General features: G+C 41.4%; 1 protein-coding gene across 1 annotated transcript; it reads right to left on the bottom strand.

Moving 5' to 3' along the window:
- Nucleotides 1-12,600: 12,600 nt before the first annotated feature.
- Nucleotides 12,601-16,960, bottom strand: si:dkeyp-59c12.1 (Ras-related and estrogen-regulated growth inhibitor-like protein). The gene is made up of 5 exons (XM_052040583.1): nt 16,824-16,960; nt 16,692-16,745; nt 16,523-16,599; nt 14,183-15,184; nt 12,601-12,630 (listed from the first exon to the last, which is right to left on the bottom strand). Exons 1-4 carry the CDS (start codon nt 16,870-16,872, stop codon nt 14,756-14,758), a joined length of 609 nt encoding a protein of 202 aa, XP_051896543.1. The 5' UTR covers nt 16,873-16,960; the 3' UTR covers nt 12,601-12,630; nt 14,183-14,755.
- Nucleotides 16,961-22,722: the final 5,762 nt, after the last annotated feature.

Genomic DNA, 22,722 nt, shown 5'->3' with positions numbered 1-22,722 from the left:
TGAGGATATCGTTGCTGGGTTGACTTTGGAGCTATCACTGCACTAACAAGTGACCAATTGTCCCAGAAAAATTAGGATCAGATCTTGCATTGTGACCATTTTGGAATAGGACAGCTGGTGTACAGATTATCTTCCTGTAGAACAATTGTAATACTTTTTGCAAATCCTATTCTCTAGACTAAACTGCTAACATTACAAAACAAGGCTTGATATCATTCCAATTACAGATCATTCTGAGTCAATATTTTATTTTACTTGCTTTTGTGTCACACGGAGTCTTCAATCGCCCACTCACTTCTCATTCAGGCCAAGAAATGTAAGACAATCTCCCCAGTTCTTTGGCAAGTTATAACAACCACTCTGTAAACCTGGACAAGGACAACTGCTGAGGTTAGAATAATGCCATAAACATATCATAATGTGCTATTAATATCCCAGAGAGCCTGACACATCACACGGTATATATCTCATTGAAACCACTCAGGTTCTGAAAGGGATTGACAGAGTAGATGCTAAGAGAATGTGTTTAGTCCACACTGATGTTCAGCCTTGAGGGGGCAGGGTCTCAGGATAAAGTCCCAGCCCTTTAGGATTGAGGTGAGGAGAAATTTCGTTACTTGGAGGTTGTAAAACTTTAGAGAAGTAGGGTGCTCAGTTGTTTGAGTATAGTCAAGGTGAACATCAGTAGAAATTTGGATGCCAAGGGAACCAAAGGATCCAGGAATCAGGTGGAAAGTGGGGTTGAGGATCCTCCATGATCTAAGTGAAATGAGGAGTAGACTTGAGGGGCCACTTTGCCCCAGTCCCCTTAATTGCTATGTTCTTATTGAGGTATATAGACCAGTAGGAATCAAGGCTTGGTACCTTGATCAGAGAATGATTTAGGCAAAGTGACTGACACGTCGCAGCCACTTACCTCAGAAGTGTGGTAAGAGGGTTGGGCTGCAGGTGAGGCTGAAACAGTGTGGAAACAAGATGCCCCTCCCTAGCATACTACTAGCTAACTTCCAGGCCTTTGAGAACAAAGTTAATGAACTAAGGGCAAGACTGACCTATCAAAGAGAACTGAAGGACTGCTGTGTGCTGTGTCTCACCGAAATGTGGCTTACACCTGCTTCATCTGACTGTGCCATTCAACCTGAGGGCTTCTCAATCCATCGAATGGATGGTATAGTGTCATGCTGTGAAGATCTTACAACAATTCAGTTGTGGCTGAAGGTTACAAGTTAATCTTAGTGAGCTTGTTTTTGTTCTGTGTATCACTGCCGAGGTACTATGTTACTGTGTAGTATTCCTAGTCACAGCAGACAAAACCTGTACAGAACAGTTGCCGTGACTACCTATAATCAGTAGATGAGTGCAACAGTTGGAGATTTCTGTGACCATCCAACGGAAGCTATTTCCTATTTCCTGGTGAATCCACCTAAAGCATTCACCTGGAGTTTCTGTTCAATTGGGCTATTTTGCTTCAACACAATTGTCCTGAAATTGTCAAAACCAGTGCAAAAGACTACAGAAATTCAACAGTCAATTGAGCTTCTGCAATCTTCTGTGATTGCTTAAAGAATGTTGTGCCTAAATAGTGCTCAGAATTACTCACTGTGGCAAGTTTCTCCTAATTGCACCCATTTGCAGGCTCCGAGGATGCTGTAAGAACTTCCCCAGCCCTTGCTTAGGTTCTTGTAATTGTCCTCAGCACCTTTGAATGAAGGTGCTGTAAAAACTCTCTAGGATGTTGCCAATTACAGTTGGCCATAGCCAGCCATTCTGTACAGGGGCAAAAAAATGAGCTGCTGGAGGAACTCAGTGAGTCAGGCAGCATCTCCGGTTAGGAATGGACAGTCAACTTTTTGGGTCGACCCAAAATGCTGACTGTCCATTTTCCCCGGACAGATGCTGCTCGACCCATTGTGTTCCTCCAGCAGCTCGTTTTTTTGCTCCAGATTCCAGTATCTGCAGTCTCATGTGTCTCCGTTCTGTACAGGGCACTGCCCTCCATGACTGTACAGTTAGGAACATTGTACTTAAACAGCAGTACAGTAAAGTCTCTTGGCCCAGAGACACCTGTCACGTAGTGCATCAGCTGAGGCCTTAGCTGGGTTGATTATGATTCTGATGCTCAGTGTCTAGATCAGAGATAAATAGAGCCTGTGGCATGCATTAAAGCTGAATTCTGTAGTGTCATGGGAGCTAATTCATCAAGAAAATCTCCCCTGCCTCACATTAATGTAGCAGTTAGTGTAACGCTATTACAGCGCCAGTGACCCAGGTTCAATCCCAGGCGCTGTCTGTAAGGAGTTTGTATGTTCTCCCTGTGGCTGCGTGGGTTTCCTTCAGGTGCTCTGGTTTCCTCCCACATTCCAAAGATGTACGGGTTAGGAAGTTGTGGGCGTGCTATGCTGGCGCCGGAAGCGTGGCGACACTTGTGGGCAGCCCCCAGAACACTCTACGCAAAAGATGCACTTCACTGTGTGTTTCGATGTACATGTGACTAATAAAGCTATCATCCGAAAATACGCAACATTCTCAAGATTATTAGTCACATGCCTACTATGTTTAACACTCCTCCATATTCCATTGGGATTCACAAACATTGTGGGATACCGGGATGGAACTTACCACTGCCCAACTGGAAGAGCAAAGCATACAGTGGCCTCTGAGCACATCACTGGAGGATGATGTCCCTTCCCACTCTTGGAACAGTTACTGCATCAACCAATGCATCATTAGAGAGCTGAAAACTGATCCATTTATAAATATTTGGTGTCGATGTAATTTGTATGTGTTAGTCTGTCCTGTACCCTGAATTGTTATTACATTTAGAATGTACACACTGTTCCTGAAAACCATTTTAAGTGCAGATCAGAACATTGATTGATCCCTGCAGCAAGATTAAAGACAATAGGAGGTTGAATAGATCTTTTTTGAGGGATGCCTGTTTTGCTTTCAGATCCTGGGACTCTTATGAGTCAGATGTTCCTGGCAGAGGCTGAACAGGTGAAGGAGTGAGGGTTGGAGTGTGTGAGGTGGCTGTAGCAGAGTATAGCTTCATTAGCTCTGCTTCGCCGTCAAACCCCGCAAATTCTCCCACTTTCCTTCTTCAAGACACGCTATTACTATTGTGTGCTTCAGTTTTCATTGAGTAATAGAGTTATGGAAATAGGTTCAGTACCAAATGTCAACTTCCCATTTACACTAATCCTATTTTGTTGCGATTCTTTAGCAGTCCCTTGAGGGTTATTTACTTCCCTAATGGTTCCATGTGTTTTGTGTACTCTGAAGTGAGCAATGAGGTCAGTGTGGAACCCACAGCTGGGTAAAGAGGAGTCCACCTGTTGAGGTGATTGAATCAGAGGTAGCACACACCTTCACTGTTTGTGCTGGGTTTTCATGTACCCCCAGTGAAGACCCTTGAGGTTCTTGGCTCCCAATGCCTTCCTGAGTTCTCCTTCTCCATTTGGAGTGGTGAAATGTGCCTGCTGCCAGTCAGATCCTAATTACTGATCTTCTATTAAAATTGTGAGGCATTTTGATAATTGTTAAATGCCTTTGCCCTTCAAGAACATTTATATGCTCTTAAAATTGTAATTCATACAAAGTATTCTGAAGTAATAAAAAAAGAACACTTTTTCAATGTTTTCAGTTAGCTTTAAATTGAAATAATTTTTTTAAAATCCCCTTTGTCTCCTAACACTGAGGCCTAGAATCTGACTGAGACTAATGGGTGCTCTAGGTCTGACGTGTTGTAGGAGCTGAGAGTTGTTTTCCCAGCACAGGCTGGGGAATTCCAGCAAGTCTAGGATCCACAGTCCGATTCCACTGGCAAATTGAACTGACTCAGCGAGCTAAGACTATCCCTGTCAGATAGCGCTTGTGCAGAATCCTGAATTATACTGAAGTTCAAACAACCGAAAGTTAACAGTTGTGCTCTGAACCACAGACTCTAGTCAGCAAGATTTACCCATCAGTGTAGTTTTAAAGCCATATCCATAATTTTTTGTTGTGCCTCCTTTGACAGTTGACTACACTTTTGTTGCAAGGTGTTTTGGTGATGCATTCTAAAGAATGCAGAAATTAATTACTATTTATGGGTGGGAGCCTGTATGGATTAGAATGGTTCTTTGGCATAGCACTGTTGTAGATTTATAAAGGTCTCTTGGGTAGGGTTAATTGGGTAGAGGTTTTCATGTTTCATCCTTTAAGAGTGGCACAGTTACTCTGGAGAACCCTTCTGTGGAAAATATAACAACTTTTATTTCTGTTACGTCTTTGATGTCACAAAATTGCCCAAGGCATTTTGCAGGAATGTTATCAAACATTACTAGTACCAAGCCTCATAGGAATCTATTGGAGCTGATGACTGAAAGCATGGACCACAAGGTAGGTTATAAGTAATGTCTTAAAAGAGGAAGGAGAGGCAAAGATGGGGAGAGGTTTAGGCGGGGAATTCCAGAGCTGAAGGCCTTGTCAGTTGAAGACAGCCACCAGTGGTGGAACATCAGGTCAAATTTAGGATGGGAGATGATCCAGGAAAGGATTGGGCCTGGTGACTCATCTGTCACACTTTAGGAGTCATGCCCAAAATCCTTCACTAATTTCTTTGAGCTTCAGGGATTTATGAGTCATTTCTTACTTACGGATTAATTGCTGCAGCGGTCAAGAAAATGACCTTTAATTGGTGTCAGAAGCCATTTGCTGATGCTGGCCATCCAGACATATCTGCAGGGGTCACAGTGTACAAGATACCACAGGCTCCTCCTGTGGAAATAAACCATTGTTTCTGGCTGAACCAGACTCACCAAGCTGGTCTAAGAGAAGGTCTCCAGGACAGGAGACTGTGGATCCAAGGTCCCATGCAGGGTTTTGAGTACAGAGCCCAGGCTATTACATAAGTGCAATGCTAAGGGAAGGTTTTACGTGTGATATTAAACAGAGTTCTCTACTTGCCCAATTTAAAATGTAGGCAAATGTAGGGTTACTTAGCCTTAACTTCTGGGATTCCCACTCAGTCTATCTGCCTCTCCCTTGCTTTAACATGCTCCTCACCACCTACCTTTCTGACCAAACATCTGCCCTTATATCTCTGTGTGGCTCAGTGTCAAATTTAGTTTGGTAACACTCTGGGTGACACTTTGTCTGTGTTTGAGCAAGAGCTGTGGAATTCTGTGCTTGCCCTGGCCAGTGTTTATCTCACCAATCAGATCTCGAGAACACATTCACTGGTCATTTTCTCTCATGTGGGCTCATGCTGTGCACACATTGCCTGTTGCCTTGGTCTTCAAGACAGCTCAGGGCTAGACCTCAAGGGCCAACCATTGATTGTGAGTACACCCAGGTTAGCTTTCTCTGTTTTCCCTATCTTTACATGAATTGCTATGGTTCAGAAATGGTTAAATCAGTGCAGACCACCCAGAAGGGAGGTCTATTAGCTTCATAAGTGTCCTGGAAATCCCTTCACCATGGCAAATAAATATTGTACAATGTAAGTTTTATTCTTGTATTTGTACAACCAGTACAGTGGAGCCTAATATGATTAAAAACACAGTGATTCATAGCCTATGGTTCAGTTCTAGTGTATGACCTTTGTTTGCCATTTGTTTTCCTCTGATCCTTTGGTACACTCACGGCACAGCGACCAAGCTCATCATGACTGTCCAACCAAGTAGACTGATTGACTGAGGTTCTTGGGCCAAGCTTTCTGAGGTTTTAAAGGTCGAGAAGGTTAATGCATGGAACCAGTCAGGAAAGTTGTGGCTGCCCACTACCTTTTTCATGAGGCTTTTTAATTCTTTGATGTTACTGACCTGGAAATTTGTAGCCAGATACAAATCTATGTGGTATAATTTCTGTAATTTCCCTGATTACCCCACCTTTTGTTGGAAGATGAGCAGGAACCTTGAGGAGATACCACTGATTCTGTTTGAAGTTGTTTGTTCTGTTCCCACTGAACTTCCATCAACATTTTCTGTGACCCTGTGGAAATTACTGGAGTATGTTGTTTATATGAAAGAATATCATTAGTGTATTAAAAGTTGTTGAGTAAGAGCTTGTTTCTGTTGGTGGTTTCCATCATAACAGGAGCATAAATTACCAGGAGCTTGAGCTCACACTCAATGTAGTACTGGGGGAGTTCTACATTGCCAGTGGTGTTGTTCTGTGGATAAGATGCTAGAGCATGCTCCATTGTCTGTTCCCACAGTAGCATAGGATGTAGTATTGGAATTATTTGCTGCAGTTTCCACTTACTGGCTTTCATCTACAACAGCGACTATGCTTCTGAAGTACTTCATGGGCTGTAATTTGCTTTGAGATAATGAAACCTACTTAATTTTTCTAATTCATCCATAATCCTAACATATATTCCTAATTCAATATCAGTAATAGAAAAGAATAATTGACCATGCTCTTCAGTTGAATGTTTGTGGTGCATTTGGTGTTGTATTAGTCTGTATAAAGAACCACACAAGTAATTCAGTGTGGTAAGTACTTCAGGTCATTTCCAAGAAATGTGATATAAATTTGTGTTTTCTTGGGTAAATAATTAATTTGATGCTGGGTGCCCAGAAAGATTTAAAATCTCACATGTAAGCCTTCTCATTCTGATCAAAGCTACTTATCCCAAGTCGGTGTGGGATCCCCATGGCTATCCCTTCTTTGTGGAGTCTGCAAGGTTCTAAAACCTGAGCTTATGGTGGTAAAACTCTCCATCCAGTTCCACCTCTCTCAAGCCGTCCACTGCCTCTGTGTTGGTTGACTGCTTGTCTGACAATAAATGTTGGATAAGATTTTCTCCAGCTACACAGTGGAAAATGTTTATAATTGGACCCAGCTACTCCTGGACTCAGTGACATACAAGTGCTCTGGGGACTCAAATTTGAAACTCTTAACTTTATTTAAGTGCACTGTGCCACCCCTTGCTATATTGGTCACTCTTGTTTTGTTGCTGCTATTTTGTTCAGTTACTTAATAAAGATTACATACTAAGTGTCATTTCAGTCCATCAATAGTGAGATTTTATTTGAAGTAAAGAAGCTGATGTATGTTACAATGACCATCAACATTGTACTCTATAGGTCCTGTCCTTCAGAAGAATCAGAATCAGATTTATTATCACTGACACATGACATGAAATTTGTTGTTTTGCGGCAGCAGTACAGTGCAAGACATAAGAATCTATAAGTTACAAAAATAAATAAATAGTGCAAGAAAAAGGGTATAATAAGGCAGTGTTCATGGGTTCATGGATCGTTCAGAAATCTGATGGCAGAGGGAAAGAAGCTGTTCTTAAACTGTTGAGTTTGGGTCTTCAGGCTCCTGTACCTCCTCCTTGATGGTAGTAATGAGAAGAGGGCATGTCCCGGACATTAAGGGTCCTTTATGATGGTTACCGCCTTCTTGAGGCATCGCCTCTTGAAGATGTCCTCAATGGTGGGGAGGGTTGTGCCCGTGATGAAACATTAAACCGAGGCCCCGTCTTCTTTTTAAGATAGGCATTAAAGTTCCTTTGGCATTCTTCTGAAGAAAAACAAGGAAATTACCTCAGGTGCCCTGACCAACATTCTGCATCACTGAAAACAAATGATCTCATCATGAACACATTGCTGTTGGTTTGTAAGACGCTGCTGTGAACTAATTGGTGACCACTTTACCTAAATTAGACACATGACCATGCTTCAATAATTGTGTATAAAGGGCTTTGGGGCATCCAGAAAAAGACATGTATGCAAATAATATAAATGCAAGTCCTTCTTTCTTTTCTTTCCCCATTGTGTGCTTTCTCACTCATCTGTAGGCTGGGTTTTATGCCTGTGGCTTTGTTCTTTGGTTCTTCTTCTCCCTTATTTTTTTTCCCTTGGTAAATTGGTTTATTATTGTCACATGTACTGAGGTACAGTGAAGAACTTGTTTTGCATGCCATCCATACAGATCATTTCATTACAACAGTGCATTGAGGAAGTACAAGGGAAAACAATAACAGAGTGCAGAGTAAAGTATAGAACGATTATAATCGAAGTAATGAGTAGATCCTCAGGGAGCAGCTTGCAATGAGTTGCCACACTCTGGCACAACACCGTTTAGCCCAATGAACCTGGAATCCCCAAGACAGTGTCAGCTATTAGAGACACTGCCGGTGGCTCGATGGATAAATGCTCTGGTAACTATGGTTTGGAAATAGCTAAGTTGCATACCCACACACAGCTACAATTCCCTTTGCTTATAACAAGTGAATGGGATGCCACATTTGGCCAAACAACCCCTTTGAAATGCATCCTGGGATCCCAAACCTGTTGCAAAGTCTGGTTTGGGAAGCCCGCCTATGTGAATGTCTCTCTGAGAGAAATGGATTCAGCCTCAAAACCTCAACATCAGCTCACATTATTGACATTAATTATCATGGGTGACTTCAGTCTACAGATGGACTGGCCAAACTAAATCAGCAACAATACTGTAGAGGAAGAATCCCTGGAGTGCGTACAGGTTGTTTTTTTGGATCAATATGTTGAGCAGCCAAATAGGAGTGAGTGAAACTAGACCGGGTACAGTGCAACAAATAGGGGTTAATTAATAATCTTGTTGTGAGGGCCCATTAGGGAAGAGAACCATAGCATGAGAGAATTCTTCATGAAGGTGGAAATTTAAGTAGTTCAGATTGAACCTAGGGATGGTAGTGTTGTGGTTAGCGTAACGCTATTACAGCGCCAGCGATCCGGGCTCAATTCCGACCGCTGTCTGTAAGGAGTTTGTACGTTCTCCCTATGTGTCTGCGTGGATTTCCTCTGGGTGCTCCGGTTTCCTCCCACATTCCAAAGATGTATGGGTTAGGAAGTTGTGGGCATGCTATGTTGATGCCAGAAGCGTGGCGACACTTGCGGTCTGCCCCCAGAGCACTCCACGCAAAAGATGCATTTCACTGTGCGTTTCAATGTACATGTGACTAATAAAGACATCTTATCTTATAAATCAAACGTAAGTATAAAGGTATGAGGAGTGACTTGGCTTCATTAAAAGACATGGTGGTGGATAAGCAATAGCTAAAATTTAATGACTGAATGCAGGAACTACAACAGTTATATATTCCTTTCTTGCATACGAGTACAAAGGACGAAGCGACACAACCAGAGATAACAACTGAGGCTCGGGATAGTACTACATCCAAAGGTGAGTCAGGTTAGATTGCCAGACTTGATGATCTGCCATGATCATACGGGATAGTGAAGCTGAATGGCCTACTCCTGCTCTGCTTTCTACGCTAATCTCATTTACCCATATTAGGTCTGTAGCCTTCTATACCTTGGCCATTTAAGTATTTGTCCAGTTGCTTCTTATATCACGTAGAGTATCTGCCTCTATCACAACTTCAGGCAGCACATTCCAGGCTTCAACCACCATCTGAGTGAAAAAATTCCCCCTCAGATCTTGACCGACCACTGACTGAAGACATGCTGGAAGTGGACCTTGGGTCTCCCGTCTAAGCTTTAACGCCTTTGTTAGGTTTTAAATGCTTTTGTCCCTCAGAAACATCTCAAAACTATTAAAATTGAAGTATGCAATTAATAGAAAGGATCAGAGTCAGATTTATTATCACTGACATATGACGTGAAATGTGTTGTTTAGTGGCAGCAGTACAGTGCAAAGACATAACAATCTATAAATTACAAAAATAAATAAATAGTGCAAGAAAAATTAGGAAAAATGAGGTTGTGATCATGGGTTTGCAGATCGTTCAAAAATCTGATGGTGGAAGGAAAGAAGCTGTTTCTGAATCATTGAGAACACACAGGCAGACATGTGAACTCACTCCGATGAGCTTTCCTTAGCCCTTAGCCACTGTCAACATGCATAGGTACATTACATTTTGTGTCTCACTTGTTCTTGATACACGTTTTACTGTGGGAGAAGGGCTCAACCTGAATGGTTGCCTCATCCCTGAATAATGGCCCATTTCAGAATGAGTCTACACTGATGAAATGGATCAATGAAGTTATCATGTTACTTTTAGGATTGATGAATATAGAATAGCTACTCATAAATCCATTAAAAAATTCAAGAGAAATGCTAAACAGACAGTGGTTTTTAGGGTTAGATAGCAGGGAAACTTAGGGAAAGATAAATAAAATATACCGAAAGGACCGAATGAAATAATCAGTATAAAAGGTAGTAGAGACCAGTTGAACTAAATAACCTTTATCTGTGCTGCTGGACTTTATGTAATCTCTGTTCAATCATCTCACATATAACTTGACCAATGATTTGAATGTCATTGATTAACATTTTCCAATTGTATATGGTAGCTTTAGACTGGGGACATCTCACTGCCATAATTTGATTGAGGTCATGGGTTTGTTTTACAGTACAGGACAGTTCATTAGAGCAAATGGATTTACAGCTGAGCTGTATACATCCTGTCCGGGTCGAGCTCTCAGAAGGGAACAAACAGTGAGAACAATTCTGTTTAGGGTTGCAGATCTCTATCCCAACAGATTTAAAAAAGGAAATAATTTTCTTTTAATTTATAGTTGCCCACTTAACTAATAATAGGTGTAGTGGTTAATATTACATAAAATTGCCCAGCATATAAGCTATTCAATTGAATTTATACACTGCATGAGTCTGCTCATGTCTCTCTTTATCTAATGCAACATAATCTTCTGTTCACTTCCTTATAAGGCCAGTCTGAAAATGGTGACAATTTATCAAATTGTGCTTCATGTATGAACAGGAAGAAGCCATTCACCAGCTCAGGTCGGCTCTGCATTCAGTTGGAATGTGGGAGATCTATGTCTCACCTCTGCTTGTCCACCAAACCTTCAGTTCCCTCCCCAACAAAAATCTACCAACCTCAGTTCTGAACCTTTCAGATGAAACTCACCCACAACTCGACCCTCAGACAAACTGGCAACGTGAGGGGAGAGAATTACATATTTTCTCTGTGCTTTCCATAAAGAAGTAGTTCTTGCAGTCACCCGTGAGTGGACCAGACAGTGCAGGACCTCATTAAGTCCCTTGTCCAGCCTCCTCCCTCAGTCCAACTCCCATCACCAGAGGAAATAGTTTCCTGTAGTCTACCCTGTCAAGTCCCTTAATAATCTTTGATTAGACTTTGATTAGATCGCTCCCTGTTCTTCAATATGCAAAGGGTCATCTGTCCAGTCTGTGCGGCCTGTCCTTATGGTGGAACTATTCTATTCCTGGTTCATACTGGTGAATCACTGTCGTAGACAGGTGACATCGTCCTCCGAGGGACCTATCTCATGTGAACGATGATCCACCAGTTGGGAATAAATTTACGGAGACCCAAGAGACTGCTGATGCTGGAATCTGGAGCAGAAGAACCTTACAGTGCCTGATTAGTGGCCATCATGGAGAATAACAGCTGCTGAACTGCAGGAGGCATCACAGCTCCCCCATTGCCCCTTCCCAACCCAATCCCTGCCCTCTAGTGTCGGACACAAAACAGAAATAAAATTCTGCAGATGCTGTAAGTATGAAATAAAACAGGAAATGCTGGAAATACTCAGCAGGTTAGGCAGCCTCTGTGGCGAGAGAGATAATGTTTTAGATGGCTGAGCTTTCATCAGATCAGTTCATCCATCTGAAATGTTAACTCTCCATCTCTCTCTCTCCACAGAGGCTGACGGACCTGCTGAGTAGTTCCAGCATTTTCTATGCCAAACTTTATAGAAGAAAGTGTACAGAGAGTGATTTTGTTTCACCCTTATGACACAGAAAGAGGCACCTCAGCCCATGAGATCCATGTAGTTCCCAACAAAGCAATCCTGTCACTCACATTTCCACTTCCTCACTTCCTTGTACCCCTGCAACCTATTTTCTCTTGCACAGACTCATCAACTTCCCTTTAATTCCTTTGCCACTTAACTATACTTAAGCATAATTTACAGTAGTCCATCATTGGGATGTGGGAGGAAACTAGAGCACTCAGAAGACACCCATGCAGTCACAGGGAGATTTGACACAGGCAGCTCCTGAGGTTAGGTTTGAACCCAGATCCCTGGAGCTGTGAGGCAGCAGCACTACCTGCTGTGCCAGTGTGCCACCTGCAGTTATACCCCTTCAGCCCTCCTGCCCTTGGCTAGTGCAGAGTCAAAGATCAGTTTACTCAGGACAGACTAGAGATGGAAGCCAAGACCTGTTGGCTGACTTTTGGCTTTGCTCACTCAATTTTCACAGGGAAATTCACACTTCTCCCAACACAGAGTCTGAAATTTGTTTATCACACAAGGTTCAAGAGAAAAGGAAGGTATTGGCTGCATTTTTTTCCCCAAGAAACAACATTTATTGTTAACACAGTAGTCTCAGAAGCACACTGAATAAAATAAACTTCTGGATAAAGCCTCACACACACTGTGCATAAAAACTTGTGTATTTACAGTATAAAAAGTTACATTTAACATTTTAATAGATTATTACTACAGTCATTTCATATGTGCTGTTCAACTTTGACCAGATTCCATAAATAGGTTGTAGAGATCCAAGCAGAAACTGTTTGAAGATAAATGTGTTTTTCTCATACTGTTTAATATCAAGCTGAAGTTCAAAGTTGGTTGAACATTTGCAGGAAACCTGGGCATCCTCTCAGCACAACAGTCCTTCTCAAGTCAGCATAAGAATCTTAGAGAGAGGAGAAAAGGTCATTAGGCCTGTAAAGCCCATCCCTTTTATATGGATTAAACAACCCACCTTCTCACCATCTTCTGAACCCCACTAACACACTCATTTCCATTCACTTCCCTGCTCTTCTACCACCTGATTAGTCTTTGGATGAAAAGATGCCTCCAATTTTCTTTCTTCCTTCCCAACCCCTTGCCCATTTGCCTGGATCAACCATAATTTCCTTCACAGTCTTGGAAATAGCAACTGGAGTCATCCCAATATCTTGTCCATCGGGAACAAACCCAACTTCTGGCTGAACACCATTGCCCAGGGCTAAAGAACAACACAAATATCCAAGGAAGTAAATATCCAAGACAAATGTCCAAGAAGATAACTTGGTTTAACCTAGGTGTATTGGAACCACTGTAGTGTTTGTGACCAAGAATTTGATATATTTCAAATGAACGAGAATGAGTGTGTATCAATGAGTTAAGATTAATATTTGGAAGCGGATCGATTATTCAAGCTCATGATATATCAGATAGTCATAGATTGGAAAGGATAATGCTGGAATACTATAAATTAAACTGATTTTGTCAAAGTACAATCGAGGCTGCAGTCACAGAGTTCTTCTTTATACAAATAAACCTTTTTTACATAAAGTGGCTGGTTAAGGTCTGGAATGCATTTCCAGCAATAGTTTAGGAGGCAGATTCAATTGTAGCATTCAAAAGGAAAAAGAATCTGAGAGGAAAAAATTTGCAGAGCTATGGGGAGAGGGTGGGGATTGACACTAGATGGATTGCTCATACCTGTTGCCAGTATGGACTCGAGGGGCTGAATAGCCTCTTTCCAATGTTGTGACCATTCTGTAAAATGCGTGAGAAGAGTAGGACATGAGAAGTAGGAACAGTAGTCCTTTTGGCTCCTTGTCCCTGTTCCATTCATTAAGATCATTGTTGATCTTTTACCTCAGTGTGACTTACTTGCACAAACCCGATATTCTTAGATTCCCTTAATATCTAAAAATCCATTGATCTCTGACTAATGTGAGGAGTGAATACCCAGACAGACCAGTGGTGGTAAAATCCCTGCAATTATTCATGAAACAATTCGATGTAGCAATGAGTTTGTTGAGAAGCTGCATCCTTTGGAATGGAGGAGGGTGGGTTGAATGGGTTTTCTCACCATGACCTTGCCATTGGGATAGTGAATGGCTTCAAGAGTGAGTAAGAGAATGGCATAGCCTGAACATCATTGAGTAGCTTAATGAAACCACTTCATCCATTCATCAGAGAAGAGGAACCCAATGCAATGGTCTCTACAACTCATGGTTAACACTTCACAGGAAGTGACTGTAGAAAAAAATAATGTGAATTATCAAATAAGCAAATAAAAATATTCATTTATGATGTAAGTCATTTATGTGACACTACAAATGCCCAATTCAGTTTCAACAATACACAGCCTTCCCACATGAGTGGTGAGGTATTGACTAGGAAGTATTGGGAAGCTTTCATTTGGGCAGAATAAAACCTAATATCACACTCTTAGAAAACCTAACATTCACCTGGTTTAAAGCAGATGGATTTCATGGTCGCCAAGCAACCAGCACCCTTAATTGATGAGGAAGGTAAGGGTCTTTGTATCCAAAAGTTCAACAAGATCAAGGGAAAATGGGCCAGTCTTTCAATGCCAAACCATCTGAGGCAATATCCTAAAGGGTTAGAGGGAAGTGGCCCATACAGTGGAGCACGTATCAGATTTGATCACTCATCTGCACTCAGTGCTGGAGCTACAGGCAGTTCAGTGTCCCAGGAAAAAGATATTGGGGAGGGGATTAGCAAAGGTTCCTGTGCTTGGTCTCCATCCATTGTATAATATGTGCATGTGTGGTGAGGAGAGGCTACAAATGCAAACTAGCCACATTTATCATTTAGGCTCCCACATTAGCTTCAGTCTGACATTTAGCTCCACCAGTCCTCACAAACAGTGAGAAAGGAGAAAATTACTTTCTAAAAATCCCCAAAGCTAAAATAAACTGTGGCCATAGATGTAAACCTTATGATTAAGGAAGTAGTACAACTTGAGGCAGAGTCCGCGCTAAAACATGCAGCGCTGTGCTGTGAATACAATGACAAGTTCACAAGGAATCTGTTCTTCTTCTTGTGAACACAGCAGACATACTCCGGACAATGCTCTTTATCCCGGCTGGTTTTCTGATAGTCAGGATTTTGGACTCCTTGATTCTGTCCACTAGTCCATGGAAAACCACCAACACGCCATGGTAAGTTTCTGCAGCGGAGATTTCACAAAATTCACAGTGGGTTGCTAGAGCCAAGAGTCTTCCCTCCTCACTGGAGACTGTTCTGCGGTGACACAGGTCCCTCTTGTTTCCCACAATGACGATGGGAGCTCGGTCTGTGCCAGGGTAATCTTTCATTGACTTGATAAATTGGATCTGTTGTCGGACTATGTTGAAACTGGCTCGGTCACAGATGCTGTAAACCAGCACAAAGCCGTCTGCCCACTGGATCCGTTTCTCCTTTCCACTGTTATTATTCAGTCGATCCTTTAAAGAAAACAAGAGAGTTGAGTTATTCCAAACTCTTTACTTTTGGTTCCTGCCTCATTTCCATCCCATTCTTCCTTGAAGTACTACCTCTCCCCGGGCTACAGTTCCGTGGGTACTGGCAATCTTTCTCCATCACCCATTTGGCTATTCTTCATGTACATACACTAGAGCATTTCATTGTAAGTCATGTACTGAAAGCAAAATAAAAACATGGAAAAACAAATGGGATTGAGAGAGAGAGATGAGAGAGAGAGTAATGTAAGTTTTTTTAAAAATCCAACAATAATTGAAATTTGAATTCTTAAAAGTAGAGTTTTATGCCAAAGAGGTCTGTTGGAAGTAACTAAAATTTATCATGCTGTTAAAAGTTAACTTGCTCTTGAATGGACAGTTCCTAATATTTTCTAGGGAGTTTATTGGATCTCTGGATGTGTGCCATGCCTTGACAAGTATTTCAGCGCCAAGGTTAACAATAAAATAGCTGTGTTTGTGGAAAAGCATGGTAAAACACAAAGGAAGTTCCAGCTTTCCATGGTTAATTGTCTGTGTGTGGAGTGCAGAAGTTCAATCAAGAGGTACAGAAGCCTGAAGTCTCAGACTACCAGGTTCAGGAACTGCTACTTTCCTACAACCATCAGATTCTTGAACCAACCTGCACAACCCTAACCTGACCTCTGCAACGGAACACTACAGACCACCTCTTGCACTACTGTGGACTTGTCTCTGATTGTTTATTTTGCACTGATATCTTGTTTTGCACAGTCATTTTTTCCTGTCTGGTATAATTTATGTATAATTCATGTTCTGTGTGTTGTCAATACCTACGTGTCTGTGATGCTGCTGCAAGCAAGCTTTTCATTTTATCTGTACCTCTCCGTACTTATATGGCAATGAACTCCACCTAGCTTGAGTTGGCTTACTCCTCAGTCACAGTGAACTAGAGTACCTCTCCCTTACCCATGCAGAACATGGAACAAATGTATTGTGCTGGATTCACCCGCTAAATCACCAGGAATTATAAAGCCAAATAAAATGATGGAGCCAATTTTATTAAGAGGATAATGAATCACGGCAGTAATTTACAACATGGGAGGTAAAGCAATTATATGTGTGACTACAGTAGTTAGGAACTGGTTAATTTTCTAGCAGCTCTAAGATAGTGCTGGCTTCCAATATAAAGGCATGACAAGAGTCTAAAGGAACCAAAGAGCTGGTAGCATCAGTAAAATTAAAAACAGTCCTCTTTGGAAGGTTCTGTTTTAACTGTTGTGTCATAGCGGGTCATAATAGAAAACAGTCGAGGTATTCAGAGATTTAAACACTAAAAAGTCTTACCTGAGCAAAAGGGGAATCCCAAATATTGAAAGCAACCTGTCTCCCAGCAACAGTCACATTGTGATTGTAGACAGATTCTAGAATTCAAATAAACTTCATATAAACAGTCCTTCAACAACAAAAAAAGTTTTTTTGAAACAAAATGAAAGATTTTATGTAAAATGTTTACCTATATCTCCATATTCACCAATGAATCTTCTTGTTAAAAAGCGAACAGTTAAAGCTGCAAAGCAGAAGCAATATGATTAAAAACTGAACTGGGCAAACATTGCATTTTGCTTCTGTTGACTGATAAACTTACCAGATTTTCCAACATTGTCTGCCCCCAGTACCACAACATTGGCTTCCATTTTAGACAGAGGCGGTATAGTTGTAGGAGAAAATGCTTCATGTTCATGTAGGGAACTTGCAGAACCATTTACAGCTTTAAGCTTAAGATCAGCCGACATCTCTCCAGGTTGCTAAACTGAACTGAATTGTGAGCAAGACCGCTGCTGTTTGATATATAAAGAGAGAAGGCGAAGAGAGAGAGTCAGAGAGCAGAAACCACAGCCCCCTACTGGCCCCAGTAACATATTAAAAGATCCAGCTTCAGCAGAACCCAGAAAGAAGAAATGTTTTTCATTGAAAATGATGGTTATGTCTTTAATGTTATTTCTGCAGAATGATGAGTTTGCAGCATTTGTCCAGCATTGGGAGAATAAAGAAATATAGATTTTTTGGGAAAAAAAACATTGAAGTATTCTCAATGATGCATGTTTTTGAAGCTATTTTTAACTCTCTACTGATAAAAAGCATGAAATATTTCTTATTTTAATCCCTCTGGGACTCTACTTCGAAAGGACTATCTGGATAACATTCAAGCCTTTTAGTAATGCATTATAGCAATTTATCATTGTCAGTCATTATCAAGAATTTGTTTAAATCATGAGAGAGTCGTAGAATCACACAGCTTAGAAACAGGCCATTCAGCCCATCACATCCATACCGACCAGTGGATACCCATTCGTATTCATCCCATCTTCCATCACTTGGCCCATAGCCTTCTATTCCAAGGTGATTCAAGTGCTCATCTAGACACTTCTTAAATGCTGTCAGTGACTCTGTTTCTCTGCTTCGACCACTCTCTCAAGCAGTGTATTCCAAGTACTCGCCACTCTCTGGTATCAATGAGGGTGTGAAGGAAGGGTTTGGGGAGCTAGGATACAAACCAGGTCCTCATGGGTAGTAATCTCCAGGTAACTACCAGTGCCACATGTTTGTGAGTGCAGAAGATAAAGCAGATGAACGTATTCCTGGAGAGCTGGGAGGGGTTTAGATTCCTGAAGAACTGGGATCATTTCTAGGGGAGATGAGGCCTCTACAAGCCAGGTAGGTTGCACATCAACAGGATTGAGACCAACATCCCCATGGGGTAGGGTGTTAGTTGGGAAGGGTTTAAGCTAGTTTGGCAGGGGATGGGAACCCAGGGGTAGAATCAGAAGGGAAAAAAGCTAAACTGGAAATAAAAAGTAGGGGTCAGGTGTAATGACAACCAGAGTGTATCGGAAAGAGAAAGAGCACTTAAGCATGACAGCATACCAGCAAATGGAGTCACAAGATCACAAGATCACAAATGGAGTCAGAATAAGGAAAGGCGATAAGATATAATTAAAAGCAAAAAGTCAAAGAGAAGTAGAAAAGGCAGTTCACACAGGATTAAGTCAGTGTAAGGATTTTACTGGAGTTAGTGAAAATAGAAATGAAACAGCAACCAAATTTGGCTTATTGTGCATTTATATGAATATGCGGAGCATGATATATAAGTTTGGTGAACTGCAGGGATGGGTAGTCGAGTGGGAATGTGATGTGGTGATGATAACAGGAGCTTGGATCAAAAAGGGGCAGGTTCTGGGCAATATATGTTCATGGATACAAAGCGTTCAGAACAGGTGGGAAAAGGAAGAAAGGAGGAGTCAAGTCAAATAAAGTCAAGATTATTGTCATATCCAGAAGTACGGTACAGTGCAAAACTTGCTGGCATTGCATGAAATTTCACATTGATTAAAGAAAATATTACAGTGTGGGAAAGAGGGTGTTGCAGAGGGAAACAAAGACAGAATCTGTTTGGTTAGAGTTAAGAAGTAATAGGGGGAGCATTCTACTGTTGGGTGTATTCTATAAGTCACCAAACTGTGGAGGAGATATCGGGAATCAAACTGCAGGGAAATTGAGAAGTGCGAAAAATAAACTGGGATGGTAATAGTGTTAAGGACAGAGAGGGTGAAGATTTTCTAAAATATGTCCAAGATAAATGTTTCTAGGGCAGAATGTTTCTGCTCCAACAAGGAAGAAAGTGTTGCTGTATCCGTTTCTAGAGAATAGAGTACGTACTGAGTTTAGGTAGAGGAACATTTAGGAGTTAGTTTGGCAGTATTATAAATTCCAAAAAGGGTACTGACAGATTACAGCAGGATACAAACAGGCCATTGGAATGGGCAGACACATGGCTGATGAAGTTTAATGCAGGGAATTGTGAGATGATACCCTTTAGTTGGAAGGATGAGGAGAGACAGTATAGAATAAAGGATGCTGTTCTAAAAGGGATGCTGGAGCAGACACACCTGGGGAATGGGTGCACAAATCATTGAAAGTACAGATTCAGAAAGCACTTAATAAGGCATACACAATTCTGGAGCCACAAGTAATCTGCTGGAGAAACTCATCGGGTCAAGGAGCATCTGTGGGAGGATGGGTTTCGAGCTAAAACATCGACAATTCCTTTCTTGCTACAGACACTGCTTGACCCACTGAGTTCCTCCAGGAGATTATTTGTTGCTCCATATTCCAGCATATGCATTCTCTGAAATCTCCATGAACATTTCTAGGTTTTATTTGTTAAAGCATAAAGTAGGGTAGCCGTGCTGAAACTTTATAAAGCACTGGTCCGGTCTCAGCTGGGGTACAGTGTTCAGTTCCACTCACCACAATATAAGAAAGGCATTACAGAGGGTCCATAAATGTTTTATGAGAATGATTCCTGGGATGAACAACCATAGTTACAAGGATAGAAAGAAAGGCTGGGACTGTTTTCTTTGGAGAAGATAAACCTGAGGGGAGATCTGATAGAAGCAAATAAAATGAGGATGGGTCTGGACAGAATGGGTAGTTGGAGCTGTTCCCTTTGGTGGAAAGGTTAAGGACTAGATGTCCTTAATGAAATAAAGACGAAGAAAATTAAGACCTACATGTGGAATTTTTGTTTACACAGCTTGTTGGAGAGCACTGCCTGCAGTTGCGACGGAGACAGGTTCCATTGTAGCCTTCAAAAGAGAATTGAATAAATCCAGAGTGAATCCACAGAGAAAGGGCTGGGGGATTAGAATTAGTGAACTGTTTTGGTGGAGAGCTACCTCAGACACAATGGGCCAAATGGCCTCCTTCTGTGCTGTAACTGCTCTATGATTCTACTATTCGAGGTCCCTATTTTGGAGAAATGACCTGAAGAGCGTCAAAGGTTCTGAATTGATAAAAACACCTTAGTTACTGAGGTTAAACACTCCATATACAGGAATTAATTGCATATTTAAGTATTTTTAAAAATATTTAAAAGTTTAAGCTGTATTTTCCCCCTGAAACAAACTTGCTTACTAACCTTTCCAAGTTACCACAATTCGTAGAAGTCACTGAGTTATAGAGAGATACAACATGAAAACAGGCCCTTCAGCGCACTGACTCGACACCATCAACTACCCATTCACACTAATCCTACATTAATCCCTGTTTTTTATTCTCCCCGCATTATTATCAACTCCCCTCAAATTACACCACTCACCAACACACTAGTTGCAATTTAGACCGGCCAATTAACCGATCAACCCACACGTCTTTGGAATGTGGGAAGAAACTGAAGCACTTGGAGGAAACCCACACAGTCACAGGGAGAACGTGCAAACTCCACACAGACAGCGTTAGAGGTCAGGATTGAACCAGGTTTCTGGCACTGTGAGGCAGCAGTTCTACTTGCTGTACCACTGGCCCTCCCCAAACACAAGGCAAGGTATTGGTATTGATTTATTATTGTCACTTGTACCAAGGTACAGTGAAAAACTTGTCTTGCATACCATTGTAACATTTAGTCATAGAGCTCTACAGCCCAGAAAAAAGGCCCTTTGACCCACAATGTCCATGCCGACCTTTTTGTTCATCTACATTAGTCCCATTTGCTTTAGGTCTGTATCCTTCTATGCTTGCCTACTTAAGTCTGTCAAACATATAGCTACAGAAACAGACAAGAGGCTGGATATCCAGAGGTGAATGACCCAAGTCTTGACACCCCAAAACCTTTGCACCATCTGCAAGATGTGATAGGGACACAATAGTTTAACACTGGTTTTTTTGATAGATGCTTCTATTGGAGAAGGATCCACTGTGCATGGGTTCAACCAGTATACTCCTATGGATCAAATGTTTGGAACGCTCGACATGAAACATTAAAGATTCTGAGGGGTTTGACAAGGGGGATGTACAGATTCAGAGGGTTGTACAGCACAGAAGTAAGCCCTCCAGCCTATCACGTTCATGGCAATCTTTTTGCCCATCTTCACTACTATCATTTGCCTGCATTAGCTTTGAATCCTTCTGTACCCTACTCATTCAAGTGTCTGTCAAAATGTCTCTTAAACACAGTGATTATATCTGCCTCTACCACCTCCTCTGGCAGCAAGTTCCAGATATCAACACTCCCTGTGAAGAAAAACTTACCCCTCAGATCCCCTTTAAATCTCCTTCCTCTCACCTTAAACCTATGCCCTGTGGCTTTTGATACCAGTACCTTGGGGAAAAGATTCTGATTATCTGCCCTCTATCAGCTCAGCTCCCAGCCTCCTTAACTTCAGGGAAAAGAAGCCCAGCCAATGCAATCTCCCCCTACAAATAAGGTCCTCCAATCTAGGCAACATCTTGGTGAATCTCTTCTGCACTCTCTTCATTGGAACCACATCCTGTAGAGAGTATTTCCCTTTATGAGAGAATCTAAAACTAAGGGTCTCTGTTTAAAAGTAAGGGGTTATTGATTTCAAACTGAGATGAGGCAACTTTATTTCTCTTACTGTGTCATTAGTCTTTGGAACCTCCTTCTTCATAGGGTGAGGAAGGCAGAGTCTTTGAATATTTTTAGTACAGAAGTAAACAGATGCTTTATATTATAGAAGTATGTAAGATAAATGATCAGTTTTTTTTCCCAGGGTAGGGGAGTCTAAAACTAGAGGGCATAGTTTCAAGGTGAGAGGGGAAAGTTTAAAGAACCCTAATGGGCAACTTTTTCACATAGAGGGTGGCAGATATATTGAACGAGCTGCCAGGGGAAGCTGTGGAGGTGGGTACAATTAAGCGTAAAAGACATTTAGGTAGGTACATCGACAGGAAAGGCTTTGAGGGATATGGGCCAAATGCAGGCAAGTGGGACTAGCTCAAGTAGACAACTTGGTTGGCATGGACGAGTTGGGCTGAAAGGTCTGTTTCCGTGCTGTATCGCTCTACGACTCTAAGCAAGGGAGTGAACAGTTAGCAAAGGTTGGCAGAAATGCAGTGTTGAGTTTATAATCAGATCGGCCATGGTTTATTGAACGGTGGAGCAGACTAAAGAAACCAAATGGTCTACTCCATTGTAACATACTGCTATAGTTGGACTATTTTGTGCTTGTCAGTTTTAATTTGGCTTCTCTTTGTTGGACAATTTTAATGATAATGCACAGAACCATTTATTTTCTGTAACTGCCAAATAAATAATTAAATATGCTCCTGTCTGCAAAACTGAAAAATGCAAAGGGAGGTCCAAGTCCACAAGAATTGAATGTGAAGTAAACAGAGCAATCAGTTTCTGGTGTGTTTTCTCCCATTTGTTTAAAACCAATTACCTCCACACCGTCAGTAACACAACACTAAGCTTGAACTACACTGTGAGATCTAATGGTAGCGAAGCCTTTGGGGGCTTAGATTATGAGCCAATATTCCATTTTTTATTAGTTAATTATTTATTTCTATTTCCAGATGTTGCCAACTTCAAATTTGAAATGTGTACCAGCTGATTATCAGTCCCAGCCATCTTAAAATAATTGTGTTCATTCTCCCTATAGCAGAGGCAATTTTAAAACTCAGTTTGCCAGATTTTTCCCCTAGGCATTGGGGGTGATTGGTACTTTTTGAAAGTGGTAAAAAGC

The sequence above is a fragment of the Pristis pectinata genome, chromosome 28 (assembly GCF_009764475.1).
Source record: "Pristis pectinata isolate sPriPec2 chromosome 28, sPriPec2.1.pri, whole genome shotgun sequence".
NCBI lineage: Eukaryota > Metazoa > Chordata > Chondrichthyes > Rhinopristiformes > Pristidae > Pristis > Pristis pectinata.
The sequence above is the reverse complement of the archived record's forward strand: the minus strand, read 5'-3'. Positions and strand labels throughout refer to the sequence as shown.

Bases quoted from the DNA above. Each gene is read 5' to 3' on its own strand.
- si:dkeyp-59c12.1 (XM_052040583.1), bottom strand. From the start codon at position 16,872: ATGGAAGCCAATGTTGTGGTACTGGGGGCAGACAATGTTGGAAAATCT. The intron at 16,746-16,823 runs GTAAGTTTATCA...TCTGCTTTGCAG, and splicing joins AGACAATGTTGGAAAATCTG to CTTTAACTGTTCGCTTTTTA. The intron at 15,185-16,522 runs GTAAGACTTTTT...TTTTCTTTAAAG, and splicing joins GGGATTCCCCTTTTGCTCAG to GATCGACTGAATAATAACAG.